Source organism: Heloderma suspectum, chromosome 3 (assembly GCF_057233095.1).
Source record: "Heloderma suspectum isolate Gila_16-S chromosome 3, 16-S_ref, whole genome shotgun sequence".
NCBI lineage: Eukaryota > Metazoa > Chordata > Lepidosauria > Squamata > Helodermatidae > Heloderma > Heloderma suspectum.
In genome coordinates, this window is record NC_139460.1 from 256,037,361 (window position 1) to 256,056,258 (window position 18,898).

General features: G+C 46.9%; 1 protein-coding gene across 1 annotated transcript in view; it reads right to left on the reverse strand.

Moving 5' to 3' along the window:
- Positions 1-18,898, reverse strand: part of SORCS3 (sortilin related VPS10 domain containing receptor 3) — a 516,588-nt gene that overhangs the window by 162,814 nt on the left and 334,876 nt on the right. The window contains exons 10-11 of the mRNA XM_084841986.1: positions 7,682-7,828; positions 6,731-6,833 (exon numbers count right to left, since the gene is read on the reverse strand). Coding sequence (XP_084698112.1) covers positions 6,731-6,833; positions 7,682-7,828 — 250 coding nt within the window. The remainder of the gene's footprint in view (positions 1-6,730; positions 6,834-7,681; positions 7,829-18,898) is intronic.

Consider the following 18,898-nt stretch of genomic DNA (forward strand, 5'->3'; position numbering starts at 1 on the left):
TGGCTAGCAGGGACGCAAATGGCGGCGGCTGTAGCCACCGCTGTTTGCATCCCTGTAGTCAGCCGTGATAGGCTACGTAAAGACTTCTGCCTTAAAAAAAACACACACAAACGCGCGTACGCAAATGGCGGCGGCTACGGCCACCGCCATTTGCGTTCCTTATTTTTGGCCGTCTTAGTCTACGTAAATATTTACGTAGACTAAGACAGTGAAAATAAGGGGGAACGCAAATAGCGTCCGCTATGCTATTTGCGTTCCCCATATTTTTGCCGTCTTAGTCTACGAAAATATTTACGTAGACTAAGACGGCCAAAAATAAGGAACGCAAATGGCGGCAGCCATAGCTGCCATTTGCGTACGCATGTTTTGTTTTGTTTTGTTTTTGTTTTAAAACCAGACATGATAGACTACGTAAGTCTTTACATAGCCTATCACGCCTTGTAAAAAAAAAAAGCGACAAGACTATAAATGGTGGTGGCAGCCGGTCAGAAGACCAGCTGCCGCCAAAGCCACGGCCAAAGCCGCCGCCGGAGCCACCGCCACCTGGAAGATCTGCCCCAGGTAAGTCTCGTCCCGGGGGGAATCCGTGGGGGGGCAGGGGGGGCAGGCCGTTCCACCACAGATTTTGGGGGGCCGAATTCCCTGGCATTCGGCCTCACCAAGATCCGTGGAGGAATTCTCTGCCATCCCTACATATCACTAGGCTAAAAGATATGATGCTGGAAGATGAGCCCCTCAGGTCGGAAGGTGTCCAATTGTCAGGAGCACCTTGGTGGCCTCTCTCAGTAGATTCTAATAGCCAACTCAAGACACAGACAAAAGGAGTTCTTTTCAATCCTTTTATAGCGACTAAAGCAAGGAAGAGCAGAGTGGCCTAAGCTTCAAGTAGGCAGTTAATCCCCATTTGAAAAAGAGTCACTTCAAGACCCAGAACATATGGGCTAGGGAGAGATCCTCCCTCTTTCCCTTGGGACCATGAGAGGCAGCTGTTGCTTGCGCGCCAAACGGGTGCTACACCTCCTTTCCACGCCCTCCATCGCTCATCGCTCTTTGCGTCTGCATCAAGCATCTAAGAAGCCCCCCTCCCACACTCCCTCACTACCAGGGTCACTATCTATCTCAGGAATGCCGGCAGGAGAAATCTCTGCAGGTACTGAGACTGTGAGGGATGAGCTGGCTCCTCTCCCACGGATTGTTGTTCCTCCTCAGAATCAAAACTGCTCTGGGGCTCTCTGGGCTCAGTTTCTACCCTGACACCAATATACTACTGGGGAAGAGCAGAGGGTAATTCAAGTCTATGCCCCAACCACTGGTGCCGAAGAAGCTGAGGTTGATCAGTTCTATGAAGACCTACAACACCTTCTAGAACTAACACCAACAAAAGATGTCCTCTTCATCATAGGGGATTGGAATGCTAAAGTAGGAAGTCAAGAAATCACCGGGATAACAGGCAAGCATGGCCTTGGTGTACAAAATCAAGCAGGACAAAGGCTAATAGAGTTTTGCCAAAAGAACACGCTGATCATAGCAAACACTCTTTTCCAACAGCACAAGAGGCGACTCTACACATGGACATCACCAGCTGGTCAATATCAAAATCAGATTGATTATGTCCTTTGCAGCCAAAGATGGAGAAGCTCTATACAGTCAGTAAAAACAAGACCTGGAGTTGACTGTGGCTCAGATCATGAGCTTCTTATCGCAAAATTTCAGCTGAAATTGAAAAACGTAGGGAAAACCACAAAACCATTCAGGTATGACCTAAATCATATCCCTTATGAATATACAGTGGAGGTGAGGAATAGATTTCAGGGATTAGACCCGATAGATAGAGTGCCTGAGGAACTATGGACGGAGGTCCGTAACATTGTTCAGGAGGCAGCAACTCAATCCATCCCAAAGAAAAAGAAATGCAAGAAAGCAAAGTGGCTGTCTGAGGAGGCTTTACAAGTAGCTGAGGAAAGAAGGGAAGCGAAAAGCAAGGGAGAAAGGGGAAGATATACCCAACTGAATACAGATTTCCAGAGAATAGCAAGGAGAGACAAGAAGGCCTTCTTAAATGAACAATGCAAAGAAATCGAGGAAAACAACAGAATGGGAAAGACTAGAGATCTCTTCAAGAAAATCAGAGATCTCAAGGGAACATTTTGTGCAAAGACGGGCATGATAAAGGACAAAGAAGGCAGGGACCTAACAGAAGTAGGGATGTACGAAACCCACTTACCTTTGCTCCATCCCTCCTCGCGGAATCCTCGACGGGGGGGGAGGCAATCCGGTCCTCCCCCCCGGAATCCTCGACGGCCGGCTCCACTCCGCGGCCAGACCGCAGAGCAGCTGGCCAGGGCCACCCGCAGTTGGATTTCGAGCTGCGGACGGCCTGGTGCGGACACAAATGGCGGCCGCTGTAGCGGCCACCATTTGCATCCAGCTAGACAGCCATGATAGGCTACGTACGAATTTAGGTAGCCTATCACGGCTAATGTAAAAAAACAACAACAACCACACAGCATATGCAAATGGCGGTGGCTACGGCGGCCGCCATTTGCGTGGCCTATTTTTCGCTGACTTATCTTATGTAAATATTTACGTAAGATAAAATGGCAAAAAAAGGGGAATGCAAATAGCGTAGTGTACGTAAAAATATTTACGTAGGCTAGAACAGCGAAATATAAAGGAACGCAAATAGCATCGACTACACTATTTGCATTCCCCTTTTTTTCGCCGTTTTATCTTACATAAATATTTACGTAACATAAGTCGGCGAAAAATAGGCCATGCAAATGGCGGCTGCCATAGCCACCGCCATTTGCATATGCTGCGTGTTTTTGTGGTTTTTTTACATTAGCCATGATAGGCTACATAAATTCTTACGTAGCCTATCACAGTGCGAAGATGGCAATGGCGGCAGCAGCAGCCCTGCCGCGGCCGGCCAGGAGACCAGCCGCCACCGCTGCCACCACCGAATCCAGCACCGCCGCTGCCGAATCTGCCCCTGGTAAGTACCGTCCTGGGGGGATTCCGCAGGGGTGTGGGGGGCAGGAGGCAGTTCCGTCATGGATTCCGGGGGTCTGGATTCTAAAGAATTCAGCCTTACTGGAATCCGTGGCAGAATTCTCCACCATCCCTAAACAGAAGCAGATGAGATTAAGAAGAGGTGGAAAGAATACACAGAAGAACTATACAGGAAAGATCTGAATGTCCCTGATAGCCATGATAGTGCGGTCACTGAACTGGAGCCGGACATCCTAGAGAGTGACGTCAAGTGTGCCTTAGGAAGTATTACTAACAACAAAGCTAGTGGAGATGACAGTATTCCAGCTGAGCTATTTAAAATCCTAAAAGATGATGCTGTTAAAGTGCTGCACTCAATATGCCAACACATTTGGAACACTCAACAGTGGCCACAAGACTGGAAAAGGTCAGTTTACATTCCAATTCCAAAGAAGGGCAACACCAAAGAGTGTTCAAATTACCATACAATTGCGCTCATTTCACATGCCAGCAAGGATATGCTGAAAAGCAGTATGCGAACCGAGAAGTACCGAAAGTACAAGCTGGATTTCGAAGAGGCAGAGGAACTAGAGATCAAATCGCCAACATTCGCTGGATCATGGAGAAAGCAAGAGAATTCCAGAAAAACTTCTATTTCTGCTTCATTGACTACACTAAAGCCTTTGATTGTATGGATCACAACCAACTGTGGCAAATTCTTAAAGAGATGGGAGTACCAGACCACCTTACCTGTCTCCTGAGAAACCTGTATGAGGGACAAGAAGCAACAGCCAACAGTAAGAACAACCGATTGGTTCAAAATTGGGAAAGGAGTACAACAAGGCTACATATTGTCGGCCTGCTTATTTAACTTAGATGCAGAGTACATCATGCGAAACGCCAGGTTGGATGAATCACAGGTCGGAATTAAGATTGCCGGGAGAATTGTCAACAACCTCAGATACGCAGATGATACCACCCTAATGGCAGAAAGCAAAGAAGATCTAAAGATCCTCTTGTTGAGGGTGAAAGTGGAGAGTGCAAAAGCTGGTTTGAAACTCAACATTAAAAAAACGAAGATCATGGCATCTAGCCCCATCACTTCCTGGCATATAGAAGGGGAAGAAATGGAAGCAGTGACAGATTTTACTTTCTTGGGCTCCAAGATCACCGCAGACGGTGACTGTAGCCATGAAATTAAAAGATGCTTCCTCCTTGGGAGGAAAGCTATGGCAAACCTAGACAGCGTAGTAAGAAGCAGAGACATCACCTTGCCGACAAAGGTCCGTATAATCAAAGCTATGGTTTTCCCAGTAGTAACGTATGGCTGTGAGAGCTGGACTATAAAGAAGGCTGAGCGCCGAAGAATTGATGCTTTCGAACTGTGGTGCTGGAGAACACTCTTACGAGTCCCCTGGACTGCAAGGAGGTCAAATCAGTCCATCCTAAAAGAAAGCAACCCTGAGTGCTCATTGGAAGGACAGATACTGGAGCTGAAGCTCAAATATTTTGGCCACATAATGTGAAGAGAAAAGTAGGGATGGCGGAGAATTTCTCCCCGAAACTTCGGGGGGCCGAGCGCCAACATGTTCGGCCCCCCGAAGAAGTTTCAGGGAGAAATTCTCCGCACCCCCCCACCCCCCGCACCCCCCCGGGACGGGACTTACCTTTCCTGAATGTCCCTCCCGGCGGCGGGTCCCAGCGGCGGTTCGTCGGGTCTTCCTCAGGGGCTGGGGCGGCAGCTGGTCTTTCGACCGGCTGCCGCCGCCGCCATTCCAATAAAAGTTTAAAAAAAAAAAAAAACGCCCCCGTGATAGGCTACATGATGATTAACGTAGCCTATCACGGCTAGATTTGCAAAGTCAGCCGTGATAGGCTACGTAAATCGTCACGTAGCCTATCACGGGTGAATTAAAAAAAAAAAAAAGCGCGTACGGCTAATGGTGGCCCCCATAGGGAGCCGCCATTCACGTTCGTTATTTGGTCGCTGTAGTCTACATAAAGATTACGTAGACTACGGTGAAAATAAGGGCAACGCTATTTGCGTTGCCCTTATTCTCGCCGTAGTCTACCTAAATCTTTACGTAGACTACAGCAACCAAATAAGGAACGCGAATGGCGGCTCCCTATGGGGGCCACCATTTGCGTACGCGCTTTTTTTTTTTAAAGTCACCTGTGATAGGCTACATGACGATTAACGTAGCCTATCACGGCTGACTTTGCAGATCTAGCCGTGATAGGCTACGTTAATCGTCACGTAGCCTATCACTGGGGCGTGTTTTTTTTTTACTTTTTATTTCGCGGCCGGGCGAGGCGAGGCGCCTCCTCCCAGGCCTGAATTTCAGCCAGGCAAAGCAGGAAGCCTCCCCCCCGGCCTGAATTTCGGCCGGGTGAGGCGGGAAGCCTCCCCCCCCGGCCTGAACTTCGGGGGGAGAGCAGTGAAGCGCCTCCCCCCCACCGCGAAAAGCTGCGAGACCAGGTAAGTGGCTTTCGTGCACTCCTAGAGAAAAGTCACTGGAAAAGACCCTGATGCTGGGAAAGACTGAAGGCAAAAGGAGAAGGGGACGGCAGAGGATGAGATGGCTAGATAGCATCACCGATGCAATGAATATGAACTTGAGCACACTCCGGGTGAGAGCGGAGGACAGGAAGGCCTGGCGTGCTATGGTCCATGGGGTCACGAAGAGTCGGACATGACTTAACGACTTAACAACTGAACAACAACAACAATCCTATTAAATATACCTTCCAACTCATCCCTCCTGTCTCTCACTTAGGAGATTCTTCCATTAGATAACAACTCCTAATTCTATTGAAATCCACATAATAGAGTAATGTCCACATCCATGGGGTCCTCCTGAAGTAGTGACCCCCAATGACTTGGCTCCCCCTTTGGGGTCATCCCCACTGGAGTTTACCCATTTACAGTGCCTCTCCACCCACCCATGACTGACCCAGAGATAAACTCCAAACCCCAGAGGTCAGCATAGAGGCCAACACCCCTGCACTGGATGATATAAGCCAGATGTAAGCTGTGCTCACTGGGCTAATCTTCTTCACACTACACATTTTCTCCCAGCAGCAGACCTTAGGTGACCACCCAAAAAATTACAATGACTACTTGGATGAATAAGCTATTTGTCAGAAATATCATGAGGCCCTTTGCTTAAAATTTTAGAATGCAAGATACTAGCTCTTATGATTATGGACAATTTCTAGAAAATATTGTTGCAACATCTGCTCAAAACAATCTATCTCTGACCCCAGGAGACTGCATTCCTCAGCAGACTCTGTCTTTGTATACTCTAGTTAATTTGTATGTGAAAACAAGGAAACAACACGTATGGACTGTGATCCAGTGATGAGAACACACCCATGCAGGGATTTAGGGTTTATTGGGCTTTTCCTCTCTCAGAGATCTGCAAGTCACACTATCAAGCAGAAGGTCCATGCCTTATTCAAAACCCTTGCGTAGATATGATCACATCTTTTAGAGTGAGATGGCTTCTGGCAGTTAGTAGAGGGGTCTGTCTATCAGAGGCCTTAGAAAGGGCAGAACAAGGCATAAGGGTATGAATAACAGCACTTGGGAAGTGGGTGCAAAGGGGAATTGGAAGAGTCATGGGCTTAAAGTTGATTTGGTGGTTCATCTGTAAATATTATAGATGATCATTTCCCTGGAACAGCAGATATGCATTTGAAACAAGAAAGAACAACTGAGCAGAGCCAAATAATTTACCTGTAGCAACCAGAAGTCCAGGAACTGTCTCTTTGCTTGAGATGCTGCCTGAAGTATAGGGGTTTTCAGAGACTTGCAAGTGCAAGTGCAAGGAACAGAAGGGCTAAAAGGATTGAGAAATAATGGAAATAAGTTTTGGTAAATAAATACCAAATTTACAGAGTAATCTACCTTCTTGGCAGTGCTGTTCACATTTTCTTCTATTTCTGGAGACATTCATTGAGCCTGACAAAGAAAGTGCCACCATCGCCACAACTTTCTTCCCTTAAATCAATTGATATTACCCTCTTGCAGTACATTTGGACATTAAGGTCATGCAGAGAGGCAATTTGGCTGTGAAATTCCCCTTCTCTGGAAACTTGCTAAACTCTCAGTTTGAGCATCTTTCAGAAGCACTGCAAGGGCATTTTCAGCTGGGATGACAGCTGGAGTTAAGTTGCTAGGGCTCTTGAAATTGCACATGACATGGTTTAATCTGTTTTAGTCTGATCTTCTGAGTGCTTATTGTTACTCTGTTATTTATATGTGTGCTGTTGCATTTAAATATCTTGATAATTGCTCTGCACCTTCTGAAATGAGAATGACAAATATATGTAAATAAATAATTTGATCCCAAGCTATTTCTTTGTAGAATATTTCAAAGTTTGGGACGATTCTATAGCCTGTATTAAATTTTTCCATAATGATCCCTTCTGGCTTGAAGAGTATGTGAAACCAGATGTTGATAAGTTATTCATTTAATTATTAATAATTAATTATTATTCATTTAATTATTATAAAATTATTATGAGAAAGAATAAATAATTGATGCAAATTGGGGGACTATGTAGGGCCTGGTCCTATAGAGGCACCCCATGGATTTCAGTGAATTCCATTTCTATATGAGAAACTAAGAGCATGGAAATACTGATGAGTCCACTAACTACAGCTTGGAAATTTTCCTTTACTGACCAGCAGACATTGTATGGGGTCCCCTCTCAGATCTGAATCTGGAGCCTGCAGCAAACGCCAGTCTCTCCCTTTGTTGTAGGTGATGAAAGTCTTAATTTGGTCCTCCACTTTCTTGTTAGCCAGGAATATCCCTTTGATCCCTGCTACCTAGGAAAAATGATGAGAGATGAAAAACCCAGATTGGGCGACTAGGCAAGAACAAGGCACAGTCAATAGCGAACATGCAGTCAGTTAAGTATGCTGCAGACTGGCAGCTGCTAATAAAAAGACCAACGTATTATTGAAAGCAGACCCATTCACACATTGGGAACTAAGGTAGTTCTCTCTCTTTTCTTTCAACCAGTTTCCAGACCCCAAGTGGCTTTTGGCCATACTATGTTGTGCAGTCCAGTGGCACCAGAACAACTCGAAATGCCAGGAAACCAAAGAAGCCCTTTGGGAATCATAGTTATGAATTGGTACAGTTCAGTAGTTTAACGACATAGCTCTCTCGTCTCCATTCATTTGGGGCATGTGGAGTGTTAATCCAGGCACCAGATAGTCCCATCACAAATGCCTGTACACCAACATGAAAGCTTTCAGGTCCTTTGGAGGATCACATATGTGAATTGTGCTGAACATAGCTAGAGTGGAAGCTATCTCTTATTGGCTCCACTGGAAAACAAAATTTCACAAGTGAAGGTAGAGGGAATGTTAATAGGAGGTCCAAGTTTTCTCTGGTGGGTTTTCTAGCAGAAGAGCATGCAGTCTGATGAACATGATAGGCAAAATGGAAGACCTGTGCATAAGCTATGGGGAATCTGTGGCCCTCCAGATGTTGTTGGCCTGCAATTACCTTCAGCCCTAACCAGGATAGCCAGTGGTCAGGGATGATAGGAGTTGAAGTCCATCAAGATCTGGAGGACCACATTCTCAGTTGTGTCGCATGGCCATTTCATGGTGCAGAGTCTGGTAGCACCAGAAAGACTCAGAACACTGGCAGAGTAAACAAGTCTTTTGCAACAAGCTCCTGCAACCTCGCATGTAGACCCTCTGTTCAGAAGAAAAGTAATATGCTTGGAAAATACACTCTTACTCGTTCTTACTGTATGAATTTAAATGAACTGAAGGATGATCTCATAGAAGCACAAGATATGGGAAGAAACCTAAGAATCTATTGTGGACTTGATGAGAAATGGCACTTTTCTGGGGAGATTTAGGGGTGCAGGAATGAGTTGATATGGCCAGGAGCAGCCCTGGTCCTTAATATATGTAGGGTTGTATGGGATGGAGGTGGAGATGGTATTCTGCAAGAGGGACCTGGAAGAGTCAGAATTAGCAGGAACATAAAGAATTGGTACTATCCCCAACTGCTTGAGATGGGGAATAATATAAATAAAGAACAAATAAATGTGAGGCACATATACAGTCTTCTTAGACAATGGGCTGACAAGCCCATCCACCAACTATTCATGAATTCTGCATAAAACTCCAAAGGAGGTGCAGACGTTTCCTGATACTTGGAGAATAAGTTATTGGAAGGGAAAGGATATGAAATAACCTATGAATCACCAGAGACAAGGCTTTTGCCTTCTGTATCCTGCTGAGATATCCAACAAAGATGTGGATTAAAAAAGGAAATTATAGGCAGACCCATCCATTGTAGTCCAAAAATGATTTGCTGGAAACCATTCTGGACTTCGTATTAGAGCTGTGCACAAATGATCCCTTGAAATTATCCACCCTATTTGTAAGCAGAGAAATTGGGAGGTCAGTTTCACTGAATTTCTCCAATGGGAGGAGAAATTCTCCAATAATGTCTCACAGGTAGGGCTTACCTAGGGATGTACAGATTCCCCACCTTCCGATCTGATGGGGAATTCGCCTGGAGGGGAGGCGATCTGTTCCTCCTCCCCCAGAATCCTCCAGAGCAGCTCCACTCTGGGAGGATTCTGCGGCGCTGCACACTGGCTCCATACTGCTGGCGATATGGTAATGGCTGCATTTAGGTTAAACTCAGCGCTTTACGGCTGCAAGTGGTGTCCACAATGCCATTTGCAGCTGTGCGTCTCCCAGCAATATGGTAATGGTGGCCGCCATTACCGTATCACCAGGGGTATGGAGCTGGTGTGCTGTTCCGCCTGCAATCCTCCTGGAGGGGAGGTAAGTGATCCGTTCCTCCACAGATTCTGGAGGCTGGATTCCAAAGAATCCGGACTCATTTGAGTCCACGGCAGAATTCTCCAACATCCCTAGGCTCACCATTGGCAAGAGTTGTAGCAAAGCTTATTTCCTTTTTCCCAAGGATTTTTGTTTTTTGCACTGCCACTGCAAGTGGCAACAGCAACTGTGTTGGCAGCCTGGCCCCCATTTTGCATGGGCATTTTGTGTATGTGGTGGGGAGGGGGAGGAGGAGAAACCCACCAAAAATGAGGAAGAAAATATGGGGAAATTCTGCAAAATGACCTTTTATTTCTAGTGGGGTAAGAAAAGAAAAACCTCAGGACATTTTTGAGAAAAATATCTTTGGAGAAATTTTGGCTTAGCACTGGTTGTCATTCTTTAGGCTTCAGCACCTTCCCCAGAATCTTCCAAATTAATAAAATTTCTGAGTGGTGATTGCGGATACATCTGGTCTCTGATGCAGATGCATAAGTAAGGTAAGCACAAGAACCCTGAACCCAACACATGAGAATTTCTCCAAAATGTCTTTGAATTTCTTTTCAAAAACTATTTCTTTTCTATCACACTGAATGAGAATGCTCAAAAAATAATGTGGAAGAAATTTTTGGCACAGCACTACTTTTTATCCACTGGTTCCATGGCAAACTTGCCAAAATTGAATGTGCTGTGCTGGGTCTAGAACCCCTGGACACTTCCTTTATGCTTACTGTAGAACAGCCTTCCCCCAACCGGACGCTCTACAGATGTGTTTGACTATAACTCCTATCATCCCCAGCCAGCAGGCCAATGTCAGTGCTGGCTGAAGATGATGGGTGCTGTACTTCAATACATCTGAAGGACACCATGTTGGGGAAGGTTGATGTAGGGTACGAATGAAATCATAGAATCATAGAATAGTAGGGTTGGAAGGGGCCTACAAGGCCATCGAGTCCAACCCCCTGCTCAATGCAGGAATCCAAGTCAGAGCATCCCTGACAAATGGCTGTCCAGCCTCGTCTTGAAGGCCTCCAGTATTGAAGGCCTCCAGCCCACTACCTCCCCAGGTAATTGGTTCCATTGTCATATTGCTCTTATAGTCAGGAAGTTTTTCCTGATGTTCAGCCGGAATCTGGCTTCCTGTAACTTGAGCCCATTATTCCGTGTCCTGCACTCTGGGATGATCAAGAAGAGATCCTGGCCTTCTTCTCTGTGACAACCTTTCAAGTACTTGAAGAGTGCTATCATATCTCCCCTCAGTCTGCTCTTCTCAAGGCTAAACATGCCCAGTTCTTTCAGTCTCTCTTCATAGGGCTTTGTTTCCAGTCCCCTGATCATCTTCGTTGCCCTCCTCTGAACCCTCTCCAGTTTGTCTGCATCCTTCTTAAAGTGTGGTGCCCAGAACTGGACACAGTACTCCAGATGAGGCCTAACCAGTGCTGAGTAGAGGGGAACTAGGACTTCCCGGGATTTGGAAGCGATGCTTCTATGAATGTAGCCCAAAATAGCATTTGCCTTTTTTGCAGCCACATCACATTGTTGGCTCATATTCAGCTTGTGATCGACAACAATTCCAAGATCCTTCTCGCTTGTAGTGTGATTGAGCCATGTATCCCCCATCTTGTAACTGTGCATTTGGTTTCTTTCTCCTAGGTGCAGAACTTGGCATTTGTCCCTATTAAATGTCATTCTGTTGTTTTCTGCCCAGCGCTCCAGTCTATCCAGATTACTTTGAATTTTGTTTCTGTCTTCCAAAGTATTAGCTATCCCTCCCAATTTTGTGTCATCTGCAAATTTGATCAGCATTCCCTGCACCTCCTCCTCTAAGTCATTAATCAAAATGTTGAAGAGCACTGGGCCCAGGACTTAGCCCTACGGTACCCCACTCCTTACCTCTCCCCAGTTTGAGAAGGTCCCATTGATAAGCACTCTTTGAGTCCGATTCTGTAGCCAACTGTGGATCCACCAGATCGTTGTTTCATCTAGCCCACTTTGAGCTAGTTTTCTCATCAGGATATCATGGGGCACTTTGTTGAAAGCTTTGCTGAAGTCGAGGTATATGATGTCTACAGCATTCCCACGGTCTACAAGGGAGGTTACTTGATCAAAAAATGAGGTCAGATTTGTCTGGCAGGACTTGTTTTTGACAAATCCATGTTGGCTTCGAGTAATCACGGCATTGTTGTCAAGGTGCTTCCAAATGGATTCCTTTATCATCTGCTCCAGAATTTTCCCAGGGATTGATGTCAGACTGACTGGTCTGTAGTTCCCAGGTTCCTCCTTTTTACCCTTTTTGAAGATAGGGACAACGTTAGCCCTCCTCCAGTCATCTGGCACTTCCCCCGTCCTCCATGATTTCTCAAAGAGAATAGACAGCGGTTCTGAGAGTTCTTCTGCCAGTTCCTTTATGACTCTAGGATGCAGTTCATCTGGCCCTGGAGATTTGAACTCATTCAGAGTAATGAGGTGTTCCTTGACCATATGCCTGTCGATCTCAAGCTGCAATCCTGCCCCTTCAGCCTGTACTTCGCCTTTGCCAGGGGGGTCATAGACCCTCTTTTGGGAGAAGACTGAGCCAAAGTAGGAATTGAGCACCTCTGCCTTTTCTTTGTCATCTGTTATCGTTTTGCCATCCTTATTTAATAGCTGAACCACCATTTCTTTCCTCTGCCTTTTACTATGCACGTAGCTGAAGAAAGCCTTTTTGTTGTTTTTAACATCCCTTGCTAACCTCAGCTCATTCTCAGCTTTAGCCTTCCTGACGCCATCCCTGCAATTCTGTGCTATCTGCCTGTACTCTTCCTTTGTTACTTGGCCTTCTTTCCACTTCCTTTATGTGTCCTTTTTTGTTTTCAGGTCATCCCTAAGCTTTTTGTGAAGCCACATTGGCTTCTTCTGTTGTCTTCCACCTTTTCTTCTTGTTGGAATTGCTTGTGATTGTGCCTTGAGAATTTCCTTTTTTAAAAGCTGCCACCCATCTTGGACTCCTTTTCTCGCTAGCATCGCTTGCCATGGGACCTTACTGATCATTGTTCTGAGTTTATGAAAATCAGCTTTCCTAAAATCCAAGGTACGCGTTTGACTACACTCAGCTTTTGCTTCCCTTAGAACCAAGAACTCAAGTACAACATGGTCGCTTTCCCCCAGAGTTCCTGTAACTGCTACTTTATCCACTAAGTCATCTCTGTTGCTTAGGATCAAGTCAAGGATAGCCGATCCTCTAGTTCCTTCCTCTACTTTCTGTAGGAGGAAGTTATCCGCCACACAAGTCAGGAATTTCCTGGAGGGGCCATGTTTTGCAGAATTCGTCTCCCAACAAATATCGGGGAAATTGAAGTCCCCCATTACTACTACATCAAGCTTCCTTAAAACATTGGCTATTTGCTTTTCAAAAGTTTCATCCTTGCCTTCTCCTTGATTGGGTGGCCGGTAGTAGACTCCGATCACCAGGTTCCTTTTATTCTTTGCTCCATTTATTTCAACCCAGATGCTCTCAATGGGGCTACCAAGCTCCTCCTCCTGTATTTCTGTGCAGAGATATGTATTTTTCACATACAGTGCAACCCCACCTCCCTTTCTGTTCCTCCTGTTCTTTTGGAACAAGTTATATCCTTCAATTGCTGTATTCCAGTCATGAGAGTCATCCCACCAAGTCTCAGTTATACCTATCAGGTCATAATTTCCCTCTTGTATTAAGAGTTCAAGTTCATTCTGTTTGTTTCCCATACTCTGGGCATTAGTATATAGACATCGAAGACCATGTGCTTCATAGTCTGGCTTTCTTCCTACATGTGTCTGAAGACTATTATTGGGTGCTATCAGAGCTGTTCTCTCCATTGCAGTGCATGTGCCTATGTCCATTGTTACCCCCAACATTACATCTCCCTTCCCCGTAGGATTCAGTTTAAAGCCCTCCTGATGAAGTTCTTCATGCTGTGGCCAAACACATTCTTCCCATCTTTTGTGAGGTGCAACCCATCCCTAGCCAACAGCCCATCTTCCAGGAAGTATAGCCCATGGTCCCAGAATCCAAATCTCTCTCGTCGGCACCACCTTCGTAGCCAGTCATTCACCCGGAGTATTTTTCGTTCCCTTTCTATCCCTCTTCTAACTACTGGAAGGATGGATGAGAAAACTATCTGGGCCCCAAAGTTCTTGAGTTTCCTTCCCAAAGCTTCAAAGTCTGACGTGATCTCTTCGTAGCTCCGCTTGGCGGTATCATTTGTTCCCACATGGATGAGAAGAAAGGGATACCTGTCAGTGGGCTTTATGAGTGCAGGCAACCTTTCAGTCACGTCTCTAATCTGTCCTCCCGGGAGACAACATACCTGGCGAGTCCATGGGTCTTCGCGACATACTTGGATCTCGATCCCACGCAGCAAGGAGTCTCCCACTACTACCACTCTTCTCTTCTTTTTCTTGTAGGCCTGGGTTTCATCGCCTCTGATTGACTGACCTTTAGCCTCTTGCTCACTCTCATGCAGGTTCCCCTGTGATTCTTCCTCTGCAGGCTGTCCTCCAGTCTCATCCGCAAGTACCTGGAATCATTTCCACAGCTCCTCTGCTTCCACTGGTGCAGAGTGGCGTCTAGTTCTTCTTCTCCTAACTGTCACCCTTTTCCAAGGAGTATCCTCTATTCCACTTTTCTTCACCTCAGCATTTCCCACTGCCTCATCTTGCTGTTGCTCTTCAAGCTTCTGGTCTGCCCTTTGCTGCTGTAGTTCCCCCATCCTGTCCAAGAACTCTTTGAGTTCTCTTATTCCCCAGAGTGTCGACAGTCGCCACTCCAGTCCACTTACTTTTTCCTCCAGCAGCTAGTGATGGCGGAGAATTTCTCCCCGAAACTTTGGGGGGCCGAGCGCCAACGTGTTCACCCCCCGAAAAAGTTTCGGGGAGAAATTCTCCGCACCCCACCACACCCCACCCGGGACGGGACTTACCTTTCCTGAATGTCCCTCCCGTCAGCGGGTCCAGCCAGCGGTTCGTCAGGTCTTTGTCCGGGGCGGGAGCGGCAGCCGGTCTTTCGACCGGCTGCCACCGCCGCCATTCCAATAAAAGAAAAAAAAAACAACGCCCCCGTGATAGGCTATGTGACGATTAACGTAGCCTATCACGGCTAGATCTGCAAAGTCAGCCGTGATAGGCTACGTAAATCGTCACGTAGCCTATCACGGGTGACTTAAAAAAAAAAAAAAAGCGTGTATGGATAATGGCGGCCCCCATAGGGAGCCGCTATTCACGTTCCTTATTTGGTCACTGTAGTCTACATAAAGATTACGTAGACTACAGCGAAAATAAGGGCAACGCTATTTGCGTTGCCCTTATTTTCGCTGTAGTCTACGTAAACCTTTACGTAGACTACAGCGACCAAATAAGGAACGCGAATGGTGGCTCCCTATGGGGGCCGCCATTATCCGTACGTGCTTTTTTTTTTTAAAGTCACCCGTGATAGGCTACGTGACGATTTACGTAGCCTATCACGGCTGACTTTGCAGATCTAGCTGTGATAGGCTATGTTAATCGTCACGTAGCCTATTACGGGGGCGTTTTTTTTTTTTTAACTTTTAATTTCGCAGCCGGGCGAGGCGAGGCGCCTCCTCCCCGTCCTGAATTTCGGCCGGGCGAGGCGGGAAGCCTCCCCCCCCAGCCTGAACTTCGCGGGGAGAGCAGCGAAGCGCCTCCCCCCCACCGCAAAAAGGTGTGAGACCAGGTAAATGACTTTTGTGCACCCCTACCAGCAGCGTGATCAACTTGCACTTGTTGCAGGTGTAGGCCATGTTGTTCTCAGGCAAGAAAACAAACATTGCACACACCTTGCAGGTCACCACCACTGGAGAGTCTTGTCCTTCCATAGCCTCTTTTCCCTTTTTGTGTCTAGCTTTGTGATTGTTCTAGACTAGCCTGTGCCTGCTCCTCTACTCAGTAGAGGTTAAAAGCAGAGTCCCACTGGTGTGAAAGTGTGTGTTACAAGACAAATAAATGGAAAAAAGTTAGTTAAAATAAAAAATAAAAATAATTAAAAAAAATGTTAGGGGCCTCCCCCTTGACCTCCTCTGCCAAACTCCCCTGGCCAACTCCTGTTTGCTCCCCCTGTCCGCTCGCTCTGTTCGCTCGCTCTCTGGGAGCTTGCCTGCTTCTGTAGTCCCTGGACCAGCTGGAGCAGCTTGCTCTGCTCTGCTCTGCTCAGCTCAGCCGGGAGGCGGGAAACAGACTGAAGCTTCCCGCCCAGTCAGCTGCTGGGAGTACTCAGGCCACACCCCTCCAATTCAGTTGGAGCTCTCAGAAGCACCTGGTGAGCTCACAGCCAATCAGAAGGATAAAGGGCAGCCCCCTGGGCTTCCTGCAACCCACTTACCTCTTAGCCTCTGTCTCCTTTGTCTCCTTTGTCTCTTCAAACACTGCAACTCCCCTGGCCAACTCTTGTTTGCTCCCCCTGTTCGCTCACTCTGTTCGCTTGCTCTCTGGGAGCTTGCCTGCTTCTGTAGTCCCTGGACCAGCTGGAGCAGCTTGCTCTCCTCTGCTCTGCTCTGCTCAGCTGGGAGGCGGGAAACAGACTGAAGCTTCCCACCCAGTTAGCTGCTGGGAGTACTCAGGCCACACCCCTCCAATTCAGTTGGAGCTCTCAGAAGCACCTGGTGAGCTCACAGCCAATCAGAAGGATAAGGGGCAGCCCCCTGGGCTTCCTGCAACCAACTTACCTCTTAGCCTCTGTCTCCTTTGTCTCCTTTGTCTCTTCAACCACTGCAACTCCCCTGGCCCACTCCTGTTTGCTCCCCCTGTTTGCTCGCTCTGTTCGCTCACTCTCTGGGAGCTTGCCTGCTTCTGTAGTCCCTGGACCAGCTGGAGCAGCTTGCTCTGCTCTGCTCTGCTCTGCTCAGCTGGGAGGTGGGAAACAGGATGTGCATGTACAAATTCATTGAAGCATCATTAACATCATATCTGTGCAAGAAGCTTCTGTGCATGACCAGTGTGGCCTGACACCATCCGAATTTGTGGCAGAACCCTGCAGATTCTGGTAAAGCTGAATCTACAAAATTCTACCTTGTAGAATCTACCTTGTCTACAAAATTTCACAGGGTTTGAAAATGTTTCCTGAAATGTGGAGTAAGCGTTCTTGTGATATGAAATGACTTAAGACTGACTAGGGCTTGTGTTTCACTGCTGAGACATCCAAGAAAGATGGGAAATGAAGGAGTGGGGAAGGCTGTCTATGTGTCTGCTTTTACAGTTCTTTGTCCTAAAGCCTGCACCAGCTGGACTCATTCTACAGCATGGAAATATAATTTATACCACAATCACCTTGCTGAATTACTTATCAGCTGTCTCTCTTCTTACTGGAAGAAAAATGGGAAAGTATCTCAGAAAAAGGCACAAAAAAGAGTGTGATTTCAAATAGAGAAAGTGTTTCTTACAAAGGCTTCTGACACTACCCAAGTAAAGACAGAGACCTATTTTTGAAATCCACAGGGGAAGTGAGCACAAAATATCCTATCAAAAAACAAATTGCTTCTTAAGAACGCAATAAGAGGACTTTAATCTGATCTCCAGAGGAATTCCTCTTCGGCAGCAGAACTCCTAAAACTATTGCTTTTTCCTTTTTCTGCATAATAGTAACTTAACAGCCCCATTCTGTCCCTCTTTATTCATACACATTAGTGGCTTATGCTGAAGCCCTAATGCCAAAATGTGCCCCTGGGAGAGAGAAGATGAAGGTGTCTAATTTACTCAGTTCAATCCTTGGAAAACTAGATTAGTCCAGTGATGTAGTGGACCCGGGACTCACAGGGTTGAACCACGAGGATTTTTTTATTAGCAGGGACAATGACATCACCTGCCCACCCCACCCCCTCTGACTTTCCTCTTCTGTCTGAACTTAGCTGCAGCCCTCACAGTAGCTTAGAGGGAGGGGAGGGGTTTTCCCAGCCACACTATATTGCTGTGAGCTGTCCCTGTTGTAATGCAAATAATTTTGCAGTGGCTTGATCCTGAATGGGCAATTAAGACTAATTTGCTTTACAAAAGACTTGCTCCTAGTGGAGATGAAAAATGCCAGAACTGGTTTGTTGACTTTGAGAAGAAAAAAAAAGTTTTTCCCTGGCCTTCAAAAAATAAACTCCTGGAAAATCTTCTGCTGGAATGTGTGGGTTGTACACTAGGGGTGCACGAAAGTCCCTTACCTGTCCTCGAAGCTTTTCGCGGTGGGGGGCAGGCGCTTTGCTGCTCCCCCCGTGAAGTTCAGGCCGGGGGGGAGGCTTCCCGCCTCACCCGGCTAAAATTCAGGCCAGTGGGGAGGCTTCCCGCCTTGCCCGGCCGAAATTCAGGATGGGGAGGAGGCGCCTCGCCTCGCCCGGCTGCGAACTAAACAGTTAAAAAAAAAAAAACGCCCCCGTGATAGGCTACGTGACGATTAACGTAGCCTATCACGGCTAGATCTGCAAAGTCAGCCGTGATAGGCTACGTAAATCGTCACATAGCCTATCATGGGTGACTTTAAAAAAAAAAGGAAAAAAAGCGCGTACGCAAATGGCGGCTCCCATAGGGAGCCGCCATTCGCGTTCCTTATTTGGTCGCTGTAGTCTACGTAAAGGTTTACGTAGACTACGGCGAAAATAAGGGCAACGCAAATAGTGTTGCCCTTATTTTCGCCGTACTCTATGTAAACCTTTACGTAGACTACAGCGACCAAATAAGGAACGGGAATGGCGGCTCCCTATGGGGGCCGCCATTATCCGTACGCGCTTTTTTTTTTTTTAAAGTCACCCGTGATAGGCTATGTGATGATTTACGTAGCCTATCACGGCTGACTTTGCAAATCTAGCCGTGATAGGCTACGTTAATCATCACGTAGCCTATCAGGGGGCGTGTTTTTTTTCTTTTATTGGAATGGCGGCGGCGGCAGCCGGTCGAAAGATCGGCTGCCGCCCCCGCCCCTGACGAAGACCCAACGAACCGCCAGCCGAACCCGCCGCCGGGAGGGACATTCGCCAAAGGTAAGTCCCGTCCTGGGGGGGGTGCGGAGGTGCGGAGAATTTCTCCCCGAAACTTGTTCGGGGGGCCGAACACATTGGCACTCGGCCC